The sequence below is a fragment of the Pituophis catenifer genome, unplaced genomic scaffold (assembly GCF_029215685.1).
Source record: "Pituophis catenifer annectens isolate HBS135680 unplaced genomic scaffold, rPitCat1.0.hap2 SCAF_3, whole genome shotgun sequence".
NCBI lineage: Eukaryota > Metazoa > Chordata > Lepidosauria > Squamata > Colubridae > Pituophis > Pituophis catenifer.
In genome coordinates this window covers 23,518,015-23,533,377 of record NW_027256883.1, presented here as the reverse complement: position 1 = coordinate 23,533,377, position 15,363 = coordinate 23,518,015, and the positions used below count along the sequence as shown (strand labels likewise).

Genomic DNA, 15,363 nt, shown 5'->3' with positions numbered 1-15,363 from the left:
TATCCCCTACTCAGCAGCAATCCTTTTTTAGAACCAGACATGATCTTTTACCTACAGCAGTTCTCAGTGGTAGATTAGCTAAAATTCCTTTTTTCAGAAAAATCTATCACCACAATTCAAACTTGATAAAAAAAACCATCCAACATGTTTTGTGCACTGCACGTATTATCAAAGTAATCTCTGATCTCTCCCTTGTAATACAAGATAGGAAAATCAGATAAGTTTATCTTGCTTTTCTCTTGTTAGACCATAAGCCTAACATCACATTTAATGAAGCTAAATTTAGTGTCGTTGCTATTAAAGTATCTAAATATATTACTACAAATTTAGATTTGTGTAACAAAGAATAAATATTTATGCCCATGGTGAGTTTTGTTTTACAGTATTCTATTAGACTTTCACTCACAGTTTAAAAAATCTATGCGACCTTGCCATAATGTACTTCTTCTTTTATTGTTCTGACCATTGATCAAATAGACTTGTGATGAGATGTGGACAAATAAGATTACTGCTGGCTCACCTCAAATACTTTGTGAAGAAAATTAAGATAAGACCGATATTTTCTCAACTTCAAAATGGTATAGGCCTCCTTCATCCATTACAATAATGTTGAATAATCAAGTTTATAGAATATATTATTTTAAAATTCTAATTAGATAATATTTTTTTAATTCAACTTAACCACAGTTTAAAAATACAATGCAGAACAAAAAGTGGAAGCTAGGTCTGGGAGATACCAACAGACTCGGACCAATTGACTCAGGAGGAGTGCAGTACTTGAATAAAAGAGATCCATATTTTTATCAGGCTAGGGAATGGAGGCACTTCAGTATTGGCCAGCAGCAGTTGGTTTCATATTTTTGTTACCACCAGTTCACCATGCGCGCACCTTCTGTGCATGCGTCTGGTCTCAAAAATGTGCCTAAATAGGACAGCATAGCAGCAGGGCGGAGGTGCTACCGGTTCGCCTGAACCTATCTGAACCAGCTGAATACCATCTCTGTTGGCCAGGCTAGCTACAGTTGCTGCCATTTTTCTTTCCACAACATCAGGACCTCCATTGGTTGCCCACACTGGTCTGAGTAGTCAGGATCGATTTGCCAAAATGACTGCTAGAATAAGAATATAGATGAGCAAATGACTAAAGACCAATTGATCTGTACCATCTGTAATATGGCAAGAGTCAAACTTCAATGTTCAACCCAACCTTGGCGTATATAAAAATCCTCTGAAAATGATCAGAATTCACAGATAATTTCTCAAGAACCAGCAAGCCTCATCCAATATGATAGAAAGTTGTCTGGGTTCTCAGGAGGGAAGGTAGTGCATTCCAGAGCAACAAGAGACCACCAAATTTAGATAGTTTATGTGAGAGAAAGAGGGAGAAGATTGCTCCTCTCTAACAGTTCTCATAGTATATATTTTTGGTGCAAACTAGTCTGGTTTAAGGGATGCAGTGGCTCAGTGGCTAAGATGCTGAGCTTGTCGATTGAAAGGTCGCAGTTCAGCGATTCGAATCCCTAGTGCTGCGTAATGGGGTGAGCTCCCGTTACTTGTCACAGCTTCTGCCAGCCTAGCAGTTCGAAAGCATGTAAAAAATGCAAGTAGAAAAATAGGGACCACCTTTGGTGGGAAGATAACAGCGTTCCGTGCGCCATTGGCATTTAGTCATGCCGGCCACATGACCACAGAGACATCTTTGGACAGCGCTGGCTCTTCGGCTTTGAAATGGAGATGAGCATTGCCCCCTAGAGTCAGAACGATTAGCACATATGTGCGAGGAACCTTTACCTTTACCTTTTTTAATCTGCTTTAATTTGGTAATTTTCTCTATAGATGAGGAACAATAAAGAAACCTGCTTAAGAAGACCTCAATATCTTCCTTGGTTTTGGAACCTGACATCCAATGTTCTCATTTCACACTAACAGACCAGTTCCTGATTAACACATTAGCAATGGCTTGTTCTCCTTCCACCCCAAAATGCACCACTTTAATGTAGTCAAATCAAAGGATTTTATATGCTTAAGGAAAACAAATAAAATGTTTTAGCTCTTAGACTTTCAAGGGGAACTTATATATCTACTTCCAATGTTGCTGGTCTACAATCATCAATATCAATCCTCACAGACCACTGGTATTAGTAATGGAAGTACTGAAGAAGGCATGTTTTTGTTCCTTTGTTTCCAACTAACTAGTTTGGGAAATTATATACTGGAATGAATAAAGTTATCCATTGCACTAAAGACAGTCAACCAATCTATTCCTGTTTATTTTTCAAACTAATACCATCTTACCTCCATCTTTAGAACAAATGCTGACCAGGCTATGGACTGTGTCCATGAGTTCAAGTTGTTGCTTCTGCATAATGCTGTTATTGGTTGTTGCTTTAGTTAGTTGCCTCTCAAGTTCTTGGATAATGTAGCTTTGACGAGACACCAAAACTTGCAGGTTCCCTTTTTCCTCTTTTAACGTATCTAGTTCCTCTTTATGCCTTTCTTCCATTTCAAGAATCTTGTGTTCCAATAGACTGGGGAAACAAACACATTTCAGTGTCACATGTTTGTTTTAGCATGTATGAATAGGTTGCAGGAGTTGGAGAAGAGTGCAGATTATGCATGTGGAATGGATCAAGATCTCTTCGTGTTGGACCTAGCTTTCCTGAACTGTATGCCACCCAAACATATTCTCAACCTAGGAAACTGGTTAAATACAGCTGATTCTGACCTATCACCTGTCTTCAAAAATCTGGCTTTGCAAAAGACCTATTCTTATTCCCACACACAAACACACACACACACACACACACACACACACACGTGTGTGTGAGAGAGAGAGAGAGAAAGAGAAAGAAACACACTGCAGAAGATTATTTAATTATGTGTATGTACATCATGGTTCACTCACAAATATTGCTCAAAGATAAAACAAACCCTCAACAAAATAAAAGATGCTATATAACTTAAAGGGATAAAGTTCCCCCAAGTAACTGGGAATTGTAAGGCATATACATCTATACATAGTCATAATAATAATCAAAACTCAGCAACAGCAGAGAAACAACTTTAAGCTGTTCACAAATGAAAACACCTGGTATTTAAAAATAACCTTCCCCCCTATATTTTAGAAAATATAGCTTTGGCAGGTACTGGAGCTACTACTAGAGTTGTAGTAACAGAGGTAACTCTAGGATTCTTCAATCCAAAACATTTGCAAATATAGCAACACAGATCCCTACTTGTTTTCATTCTTGTCTCTTCTCTGAATTTTAATGGGTGTATGTTAGTTTTTAATTTGTGGGCCAAATTTTTGTATATTTGATTTTAATGGTTTTTAAATTTTGTAAATTTTATGTGTTTTAATATAGCTGTACACCGCCCTGAGTCCTTTGGGAGAAGGGTGGTATAGAAGTCTAATAAAAGTTAAAGTTCTTTCTTTCTTTGGTTCTAAATCTGTACCCTACCACCTTCAGTGGACAATTCCAGGTTTATAGTGCTTTGAAAGAAGAGGGGAGGAAAGAATCCGTATATACTTTGGTTACCCTGTTCGTGGTTTTATTCCACTTGATATTTATTTATTTAATTTTATTTATTTATTTAGTTTGTCAAACATGTATGAGATAATAAGTATAAGTATAAACATGGACATGAGCACAGGTAATGAGTACAAATAAATGGGACAGTGGGACAGGGAGGGTAGGCACGCTGGTGCGCTTATGCACGCCCCCTTTACGGACCTCTTAGGAATGGGGTGAGGTCCACGGTAGACAGTTTAAGGTTGAAGCTGTGGGGGTTTGAGTTGTAACAATGGAGTCGGGTAGAGCATTCCAGGCGTTGACCACTCTGTTGCTGAAGTCATATTTTCTACAATCAAGTTTAGAGCAGTTTACCTTGAGTTTGTATCTATTGTTTGCCCGTGTATTATTGTGGTTGAAGCTGAAGTAGTCATTGAAAGGTAGGATGATAATATCTCAGATTAGTATTTTTTTTAAAAAAAACTAAAGTATCTCAAACCAAACTTATTAAACTTTTGTATGAGCCTCATTTAAAAAAAAAACGGAGGGAATTTCAAATGAAAAATATTTGAAGTTAGAATGTCGGCAGGGGGTTCAAAAAATATCAAGGCATCTCACACACACACACACACACACACACACACACACACACACACACACAAAGTGGCTTGCCTCTTACCCGCCTCCTCCCCACTGGTACCCCTAGCATCCAAAAACCCAGTGAACAACACTCTCCAGACCTATTTCTGGATATTCTCCACTGTCTGCTCCATTCGGCTGTTCTGCTTTGGCTATAACCTGACACTTAACAGTGCAATATGGATTACTTCCCAACTGAAAACTAATATCCAGGCAGAGAATAAAGATGACTAGAATGGCAATAGTCACATGGAAAATTAAAAGCACAAACAAAACAAAGCACAACACATTTTATTAAGAGGACAATTTATAAATGAAACCGCAAATTCTATGGAATCTATGGAAAATATGGTCATATGATATAAGATTTCATCTCTCTTCATATATGAGGACTATAGCCAAGTCCTTTAGAGAATATTTTCTCTTTATCTATACACATATATGTATTAGAGCCGTGATGGCGAACCTATGGCACACATGCCACAAGTGGCACATGGAGCCATATTGGTGGGTACGTGAGCATTGCCCAAGTTCAGCTCCAGTGCGGATACGCGCAGCAGTCAGCTGACTTTTGGGCTTTCCGGTCCCACCAGAAGTCGGCAAATGGACCGTTTCTGGCCTCCAGAGGGCCTCCGGGGGGGAGGCCATTTTTGCCCTCCCCAGGCTCCTAGAAAGCCTCTGGAGCCTGGGGAGGGCGAAAAACAGGCCTACCGGGCCCACGTGCCATCGCGTGGCAAAAGCGTGGGGAGTGTGGGAGGGGTAATGCACATATGTGTGGGGGGTGGGGCACATTGAATTATGGGTGTGGGCACACGTGCGCGTGACCCCCCCATGCTTCCCCTGCTTTTGGCACGCAATGGCAAAAAGGTTAGCCATCACTGTATTAGGGGTTGAAGGTATTTTAACTTAAGAAAAACTGCTTTCACTAAAGCGATTTAGTTTCTCTGTATAATGTCAGAAGAATGATAGCATCCTCCATGCTCTCCAAATGCAAGGTTATATGAGGTACATAATGTCTTTAGAGACTATGGAAATGAAAAATGATTTGAAAGAGGTTATCAAAGTAAAATATACAAAGGTTCTTCCAAAGAGAAAATTAGAAGTGACACCAACATCATATTTCACCCAGCCAGCATTCTTTCCATGAAGCTAGCTTATGTATTTTCCAAAAAGGAACTTCCTTTAAAAATAAAACTCAAAGTAGTCCTTCGTATAATTCAATTTTACAATTTATTGTATTTTGTTTTATTTTATTCTTTTGCCTTCTTTCGCTTTGATATAGAATGCTGAAATCTGATTTATCATTTTCAGCTCTTTGTTAGCGGTTAAGTTCACACGTTTTGAGAAATATTACATATAAATCTAATAAATAACAGTGGGAAAAATATGCACAAAAATGAATATTATTTTATTATACATATAAGATGAAACATAGTATTTTCTTTTTCTCCACATCCACTCCCTTCTTCATTGTTATCCTTGAATGGGATGCTTGCTTGTGTAATTAAATTTAAATTGTAATTTTTTGAGACTTTATTTAAGATTTCTTAAATCCCAAGAAGGTAAAACTCAGCAGGCATCAAATCAAGCTTGCTGTTTGAATGTCTCTAATATCCACTAAGTGGTTAAATTGAACATTCAAAAATAATGATTACAAAATGAGTTTCCCTAGTTTTGGTCCATCACTGTTGAGAGTAAAGTTGTCATCTACTCAACCCTTGCAAGGCACCATGGTCTCCTTGCAAGTAGCTACTTTTAGAGAATTTGTGGATGATCTTTCAATCTCTCTTTCTCCAGAGAAATTCATAGGACCAGTCTGATATTTCATGGAGACATCTTCAGTCAGCCATGACTCGTGCCTGAACTTCTTTATGGGATTTTGTTTGCTTACTGAACATTTTAATTTATCATATACTTTATTCTTTATGTTTGTCTGGCAGACAAGAAGGAGCAAGAGCCAGTAAACATCTCTTTGAGCAATGTCTGTTTTTTTCTTCTGATGTCAGGTAAGGTAGAGAACCTGGGACATTGGTGAGAGACAAGACCTTAGTTAGTATACAGCTGAGTTACAAATTAGGAGCTGAAACTTCATACAAAACATTTGCTAGACCAATGCTCTAATACAGCTCATCTGTCTGGAACCCACACTGCATATTGGACATTAATACAATTGAGAGAGTCCAGAGATATTTCACAAGAAGAGTCCTCCACTCTTCTGCTCACAACAGAATACCTTATGCCAACAGACTTGAAATTTTGGGCTTAGACAACTTGGAAGTATGCCGGCTTCTGTCTGACCTAAGCGTAGTACACAAAATTATCTGCTACAATGTTCTACCTGTCAATGACTACTTCAGCTTCAACCACAACAATACATGAGCACACAATAGATACAAACTTAAGGTAAACTGCTCCAAACTCGATTGCAGAAAATACGACTTCAGTAACAGAGTTCTCAATGCCTGGAATGCACTACCTGACACTGTGGTTTCTTCCCCAAACCCCCAAAACTTTAACCTTAAACTATCGACTGTTGACCTCATCCCATTCCTAAGAGGTCTGTAAGGGGAGTGCATAAGCGCACCAATGTGCCTACGGTCCCTGTCCTAATGTCCCCTTTTATTCGTATCCATTTCATGTAATCATAACCATGTTTATACTTGTATCTGTTATCTAATACATGCTTGACAAATAAATAAATAAATAAATAAATAAATAAATAAATAAATAAATAAATAAATAAATAAGATAAATAAGATAAATAAGATAAATAAGATAAATAAAAATAAAGATGTTTCTTCCTCTCAAAAAATACATTTTCCTGTATAAATCCATGTTTCTTTTCTGCCCTGCTTGCCTGTTCACTGAATAAAAGCTTAAAAGGTCAGGTCTTCCTTCTTCCTGTGGTTAAGAGAACCATTATGGAGCCAAGTATTGGAAAAGGAATTGCAGCTGGGAGACTAGGAAGGAAAGTTCATACACTCCATGAATAAACTGGGAATTCTTGTCCAGTACAGATTTAACATATAAGTTGGAGAAGAATATAGCTCTATGAATAGTACTTTTAAGATGAGTGCTATGAGATTCATCTTGCATTTGGGCTTAAGTCCAGTAAGCATCAGCTCTATTTCTAGTCACCTGATCTCATCATCACAGAGGTGACGGAGAACAAAAGAGCCTTCATAATATGGCTCCAGGATTTCACTATTGGTTGTGGGGATGCATTTCCAGCAGTTGCCCAATAGCTGTATAAAAACTTGGGATCATAAAAACCTTCCCCATGCCAACTTTCCATTTGGCCCTGGTTGGAGATTTAAGTAGTAAAATCTTCCTGGTTCTGGTTAGGAAGTTGTAAGTATCTCTCATCTGCTGACTACTCTTTTGCTTCTGTGTGCCAAAAATAATGTTATATCCATGCACTAACCAGCCAGAGATCTATGTGTTATTTAAGATTTAATTTTAGATCCCCTCATTCTCCACAAAACAATAAGAGGAGCCTTGAGATGTGTGTTATTCACACACATCTCAAGGGTCCTCTTATTGTTTTTCTTTTGGAGAACAGTTCTGTGGCAAAATGCCTTAAACATGGATCATTTAACTGAGTCTGGGGATATAATAACATCCACATGTTGTTTGTTCATTTACTATCATAGACCTTTGGTGTCATGTATGCTTATAGGTGTGTATAGAGAGAGAGAGAGAGAGCAAAAGAGAGCATTGAATCAACAAATCTGCTAATGATATTGGAGATAATTTTTTTAAAAAAATATCACCCAGTTTCCCCCAAAATAAGACATCCCCTGATAGTAAGCCCAATCGGGCTTTTGAGTGCATGGCAATAAGGCCAAGCACTTATTTCAGGGTTCAAAAAAAATATAAGACAGGGTCTTATTTTCGGGAAAACACGGTACAATGATTCTAAAAAAATACTTTGAACACTTTAATGGATACAGATTGTAAGGTCTTACTAAAGGAATATATTAACAGCTGTCAACTTCATATAGCACAAAGATATAGTAATAATGAGGGGAAAGGGGTTAGATCTCCCTTTTGTACAGTTATAATGTGTCTTTATCTTACAGATTTAATATTTAATATTCTGCTTTCTACAGAAATATAGATTCCTATGTTATTGGAAAAATGAAAACCACATAGAAACTGAAAGAGAGATGCACACGTCAGACACCAGTGTAGTTCTCCAGACCATGGTGTAATACGTAACAGTAGCTATGAATGAACCACTAATAAAACCATTACTTTTATATCTCCTTATTCAGTCATATGACAATAGGTTTCTCCTTAAACTTAGATTGTTCAACATTGAATATCCTGGACTAACTAGCTATATGAATAAGATCAAAGACATCATTCTGTTCCATTCTGTTCCATTACATTCCCTCCATAATTGTAAGATCAGGTTTAAAGGTCCAAATAGTGGCTAGATATTTTATGATAAATACAAATCTGGCTGCACAGCAGAAGCTTATAAGTCTAACGGGGCAATTTAGCATATGTTCATACCACATGCTAAAACGAAGCTAAACAAGATATAGTGGGAAGTTGTTCGAATCAAACCTGTAAGTTATTTAAAAATGGCATTTTATTCATTGTGGAGTTTTCCAACAGAATGTCTTTTTTTACGATGTTCTGTGGATTGATATAAGAAGTATGGCAGAGTTTGTAAATGGTAGTGGTGTCTACTTTTTAAACAGCATCCAGCATATAATGCCTCCTACTTTCCACAATATTTTAAAATGAAAAATGTTAAGGAAGGAGGCAGAACATTATACTTACGTGTTTCAAATGTCTTCTGCCATTTTTAATACTATTTTTTTCCTTTAAATTGAGCATTTTTTTCAACCTAATTATATGAAGCATAACCTTTCCAAATCAGATTTTAGTTTTTTTAAAAAAAATTGGTGATGACCTTGATGATCTCTAGTGTTTCAAAATGTGAGGCAAAAAAAGAGGAAGTCCAGACTGAGATTTTTATCTTTTTGGAAACTTTAAACTATATTGTAAGTTTTACACTATGGCTTTTGAAGGATTACCACTTCAAAAATAGGAAGAAAAATGGTTGAAAAATTAGAATTTTCAACCATTCTAATTAAAAAGGATACATCAAAAGAAAAAAAAATACACAGATAATAGGGAATGGGGCAATATACAGGGTTGAGTTGGTCGGATCTTGGCCATGTTAGCCGAAGCTACTTAGACATCTCTCCATTGGCTAAATGTTTTGCGATACTAACTGTTGTGGTCCGCCAGCAGCCTGCAGAGCTGGCAGCGGAGTCAGACAGTAAGGAGGTTGAGGAAGAACATAGTCCAGTCCTGAAGGCTGGGGAAGGCCTGGATAAGGGCTCTGCGTCAGAGGCAGAGATGGGGCCAGGGAGTGATGTGCGGACTATGGAGCCTCCAGAGGCTGACAACAGAGAGGCAGAGGAACAGGAGAAGCCTGTTCCTAGTGCACGCATGAGAAGAGCTGCCAGAAGGCAAGAGCAGTTAAAGCAAAAAGGACGACTCGGGAATAAGGCCAAGAGATGATTGGCCCCTCCCATAGGGCTTAAAAGACCAGCAATGGCTCTTAGGCTCTTTGTCGGAAAACAACATTGATAGATTTATTTCTTGTCTTGCTGCTTTTATTTCTTGTTGGTGTTTTCTGCTTCTGAACTTTTGCTAAGAAAAGCCTTTGGCAGGTTGCCTAATTAGACCAAGGTTGGTGATAAGGCTGAAGAATTGTGTTGTGAAGAATTTGTTTTGAATTAGTTTGAACTATGCGAGAATGAGTTAATTCTCAGCTGTTCTAATAAAGTCTGTTTGTTTTCGAACTGATTGTGTCTGATAATACCTACTTGGACCTGGGTCACAACACTAACAACATGCCCTACCCAGGAGACACAAATGTCCTACAACCATCTTAAGCCTCAGATGACATGGCCAGTGACTGAGAACTGTGGGAGAGATAATCCAAAACAGCAGGAGACTACTAGCTCACAAGTTAACCCTGTCATTTTTCAGGAATGTATGGACACTATAATCATTGGTTGTTTATCTTAATATTCATTACCATTCTGCAAAGATAGGTCTTTTCTCCTTTCAATTATTGAAATGCATGAAACCACAAGACCAGAAACTGAGAAGTTAGCTCCCTCTATCCATTTGTACCTCAGGACTATTCGACAGTATTCTCAGTGGAATGAAGCAATTCACTTTTTAAGTTCAGATAAGTTTCAAAAGATCTTCATGATGTGGCACAGGGGCTTGCCAACTGCCTTTCACTGGAGAAGGACAGAAAAAGGAAAGGGCCAAAATAATCTGAGGGAAGTGGGGAAACCTTCTGAATTGTGACTTGTGCCAGCAACCGATATATGAAAAGTGTCAGGGGAACTTCAGATGAGTTATATGTAGGTCCAATCCATTCTCATCTCCATGAGAGAGGGAGAATTCAAATAAAATATATATTTAAAAGAAAGAAATGGTCATACTTACAGTAGTGGCCAAAATTGTGGAAACCTTTTGGGAAAAGTGTATTTTTGAGATTTGATGGCTAATAACACCACTTTTTTTTTTTTTTTTAGTTTCAAGATAATCATATTCCACTTCTGGAATGACCTGGGAATAGCCCAGACCTTAACCCAATTGAAAATTTATGGAGCCGACTAAAGAAACTTGTTAGTCAGAAGTAACCCAGCAATAAAACCCAGTTAATAGAAGCAATCATTCAATCTTGGTTTCACATTATAACAGCTGCAGAACTAAAAGACTTGATTCGTTGTAAGGCCATAATTCATGCTAAAGGTTACCCAACTAAGTATTAACTGATGTGATCATTTTTGTATATCTCATTTTTTCTACATGTTTCACTTTTCTTCTTTATACTGTAACTGCTATTCTAATAGCAAATCCTTCGTAAAAGTTATTGCATTACATTCTTGATTAAATTATCTTTCCATTGATATATAATTTTATGATACTATTGCAAAAGAAAGTGGTGTTATTAGCTAGTTTTAGAAAATACACTTTTCCCAAAAGGTTTCCATAATTTTGGCCACTACTGTATATATAAATACATGCATTTTGGTGTTTATGAATGATGATGGTAATTACAAAATACACATTACAAAGCTGATTTTATCCTAAAATGTACATATCCAGCCTCCAGCACTTCTATGCAGAATACAGATATTTTCTCCTGCAATCTCTCCCCAGAACTCTGACATACACCATGGTGTAGCCTAGTCAATATATTGGGCTGAGAGTTTAAATTTCATAAAGATTACTCAGTTAGTTTCCATGTCTGAGAGAGGATTAAATTTGGACTTCCTTGGTTCTAGTTCAATACCTTAAACTCTACATATCCCCAGGTGCACTTTGAGCTAGCAGAAACACATACATATAACAGACAACATACAACATACAAGCACTCACCTGAGTAAACCCTCCACATAGTGTATATATAAACTGTATCACAAATATAGAGATAAGTCATATGCTCACACCACCCTGATCACATACAAACACAGCATTTAGCTATACAAAAGAAACTGGATGCTTCCTATGGCCACTCCTAGATAAGGGGCTGCAAAGAATTTAAAAATCATGATCTGTAACAAATAGAAGCATATTTCTCTTGCAATCTCCATATTAATCTAGAATTATCAATTAAGTGATTTCAACAAGTTTCTGGGCCTTTTTTTTTTTTTCAGAAAAAAAAAAAAGGCCCAGAAACTTGTGAATGGGATTTCACAGAACTAGGGCTGTAGAACAACTAAGTTTACTGCATATATATATATATATATATATATATATATATATATATATATATATATATATATATATATATATATATATATATATATATATATATATATATCTTTTTTCTTTTTTCATAGGCTTTTATGTGCATATTCTTTCTAGCCAGGTTTTACCTATGTAAACTTAGTTGTTCTTCAGCCCTAGGTTCTGTGAAATCTCATTCACAAGTTCTTGGGCCCTTTTTCTGCTGCCAAACTGCAACTCTGTGTTGCTTCCTGGGAGACCCATTCTGCTGCCAAACTGCAACTCTGTGTTGCTTCCTGGGTCTCCCAGGAAGTTCTGCTGCAGTTTGGCAGCAGAAAAAGGGCCCAAGAACTTGTGAATGAGATTTCACAGAACCTAGGGCTGAAGAACAACTAAGTTTACGTAGGTAAAACCTGGCTAGAAAGAATATGCATATATATATATATATATATATATGCATATTCTTTCTAGCCAGGTTTTACCTACGTAAACTTAGTTGTTCTTCAGCCCTAGGTTCTGTGAAATCTCATTCACAAGTTCTTGGGCCCTTTTTCTGCTGACAAACTGCAACTCTGTGTTGCAGAGGAACACAGGAAGCAACACAGAGTTGCAGAGGAACACAGGAAGCAACACAGAGTTGCAGTTTGTCAGCAGAAAAAGGGCCCAAGAACGTTCACACAAACTGTGGGAATTACACAATCACCACCCAAATGCATCACTTTTCAGAGATACCGTATTCTGTTTCAGTATGGAAAATATTCCTTGGAGCAAGTCAACCCACCTCCAAAAGGCAGCCGTGCATGTTTTGTGTGTGTATCTACTTTAGGCAAGCAGAGCAAAATTCTGTAGTTATTTTGCAAATACCTAAAGTCACACACCCAATTTAGAAATGGGGCACTTTGACTCTTTTTGGAGATGGTTCATTCAAATCATGATAGAAACGAAGTGCCCTTTTGAATATATATGTATCCCTACCTCATATTAAAGTACAGTAATACAGTTTTGTCTGGACTGCATCATTTCTCATGATAAATTTCATGCATTCATTCTTCTCATCCAGAGTCATTTGGAGGGTGCCCACCTCCTTAATGACTCTGGGCATCCTACAGTTAAAAGAAAAAAAAGTATACATATATATATATATAAAAGTTTCTCTCTCTATATATATATATATAGAAACAGAGCTGCCCAGAAAGCTAATTCAATATCAGAAAAGCCATAGGGACCCCACAATCATCCTATCTCAAAGCCTGGGAGAACAAGCAGGTTTTGAATAGTTTTCAGAATGCCATTCAGTGGATGCAAAATGGCTTTCTAGGGATGGCTCCTAGATGACAATTAACATAGCCAAATGCTTCTCCAAATAGAGAGATTCCAAAGAAAAAGAAAATTATAAAGTCATGGAAATGTTCTCTTTGTTCTTAACTTTTGGTGGTAGTCCAAAGTAGAACAAGTCCATAACACTACTTGTTCTGGATGAGATACCCCTGCAGATGCACAAAGCACTCCAGAAATATTTGGATTGACTTGTTCTAGTATAATGTAAATAATGGGAGAAATTTTTGGAGAAAAACCAGCATGTTCTACAATCTCACTTTGGAGATTGTAGTGAAGATTATAAGAATGAAACGTTGAAAGATCATACCATTCGTTTTATACTCGCCTGTTTTTCTCGTGGATTTTCAAGATTTCATGGGTCTGTTGGAGCAATTGTTTTTCCAGCTTGTAAGTAGATAGAGAATTTTCCAGCAGTTGGATTTCAAGCCGGGATGTTTGATTAAGAACCTGAAGAAGGCAAACAACCAAAAAAAAAACAAAAAAAAAAACCTTGCAATAAATTAAGGCTGCACAATGAATCTTTATTGGTACAAGTATGAACAAGAAGATTAATGTTAAAATGACCTCACTAAAGATAGACCCAGATCAAAAGCAATCTGATTCATAACTATCATCTTGATCAAAATATGCAATGCACCTTATATAGATACCTAATTGATATATCTTATTTAGTAACAGCAGAAAGTAATACAGGATTTCTAGCATTCGTTTCCCCTTCGTGGATTACTTGTCATGGTGAAGGGACTTGTGTAGCTCAATGAAGTTATGAGCTATGCCATACAGGGACATCCAAGACAGGCAGGTGATAGCAGATAGTTCTGACAAAACGTGATCCACTGGAGAAGAAAATGGCAACCCATTCCAGTATCTTTGCCATGAAAATCCCATGGACAGTACCAAAAGGCAAAAAGTTATGATGCTGGAAGATGAGCCCCTCAGGTCGGAAGGTGTCCAATATGCTACTGGGGAAGAGCAGAGGGCTAGTACTAGTAGTGCCAGAAAGAGTGAAGCGACTGGGCCAAAGCTAAAAGGACGCTCAGCTGTGGATGCATCTCCTGGTGCAAGGAAAGTCTGATGCTGTAAAGATTTTTTCTCTACAGGAACCTGGAATGTAAGATCCATGAAGCAAGGCAAGCGGGATGTGGTCAAACAAGAGATGACAAGACTGAACATCGACATCTTAGGAATCAGTGAACTAAAATGGACAGGAATGGGTGAATTTAATTCAGATGGCCATCAGGTATACTACTGTGAGCAAGAATCCCTCAGAAGAAATGGAGTAGTTTTCATAGTCAATAAAAGAGTAGGAAAAGCAATACTGGGACACAATCCCCCAAATGACAGAATGATCTCAGTTCGAATCCAAGGCAAACCATTCAATATCACAGTAACCCAAGTCTATGCCCCAACCACTGGTGCTGAAGAGGATGAAACTGACTGGTTCTATGAAGCCCTACAGCACTTTATAAAATTAACACCAAAAAATGATGTCCTTATCATTATGGGGGATTGGAATGCTAAAGTAGGAAGCCAAAAGATAACTAGAATAGCAGACAAGTTTGGCCTTGGAGTACAAAATGAAGCAGGGCACAGGCTGATAGAATTCTGTCAAAATAATACGATGGTCATAGCAAACACTCTTTTCCAACAACCCAAGAAACTTCTGGGCATGCACGCGAGTGGCCCCATTGTGAACCGGTACTAAAGGTAAGTAGAACCTACCCCTGCCACGTAGTGTATCTACACAACCTACACATGAATGAAAAGCAGAAGCAAAGTAAGTCAATATTAGTTTTTCTTAAGAAATGAAGGCTATACTATATAGTGATTTAAATTGTATGAATATACCTTACACTTTATTTCCTCGTTTTTAGCTTGTCCTAGCTTTTTTATCTTGGACCATATAATGTGCTAAGATATATTTGTCTTTGCTTATAACATAAATTGCTTAATATGTAACCTGCAACCTTGTCCAATTTGCACAGGAAAGCTTTTAATACACGAATGAAAGCAAATATACAGTACATGTCCCAGGATAATCTTGCAGGATTCAATCTGGGGCGATCACTGGGACCAGAGGTTTAGTCTTCTGAGC

General features: G+C 37.5%; 1 protein-coding gene across 2 annotated transcripts in view; it reads right to left on the bottom strand.

Annotated features, from left to right (window-relative positions):
* Positions 1-15,363, bottom strand: part of ANGPT1 (angiopoietin 1) — a 140,916-nt gene that overhangs the window by 57,445 nt on the left and 68,108 nt on the right. For both annotated transcript variants that reach the window (XM_070940376.1, XM_070940377.1), the window contains exons 3-4: positions 13,594-13,715; positions 2,296-2,528 (exon numbers count right to left, since the gene is read on the bottom strand). In XM_070940376.1, coding sequence (XP_070796477.1) covers positions 2,296-2,528; positions 13,594-13,715 — 355 coding nt within the window. The remainder of the gene's footprint in view (positions 1-2,295; positions 2,529-13,593; positions 13,716-15,363) is intronic.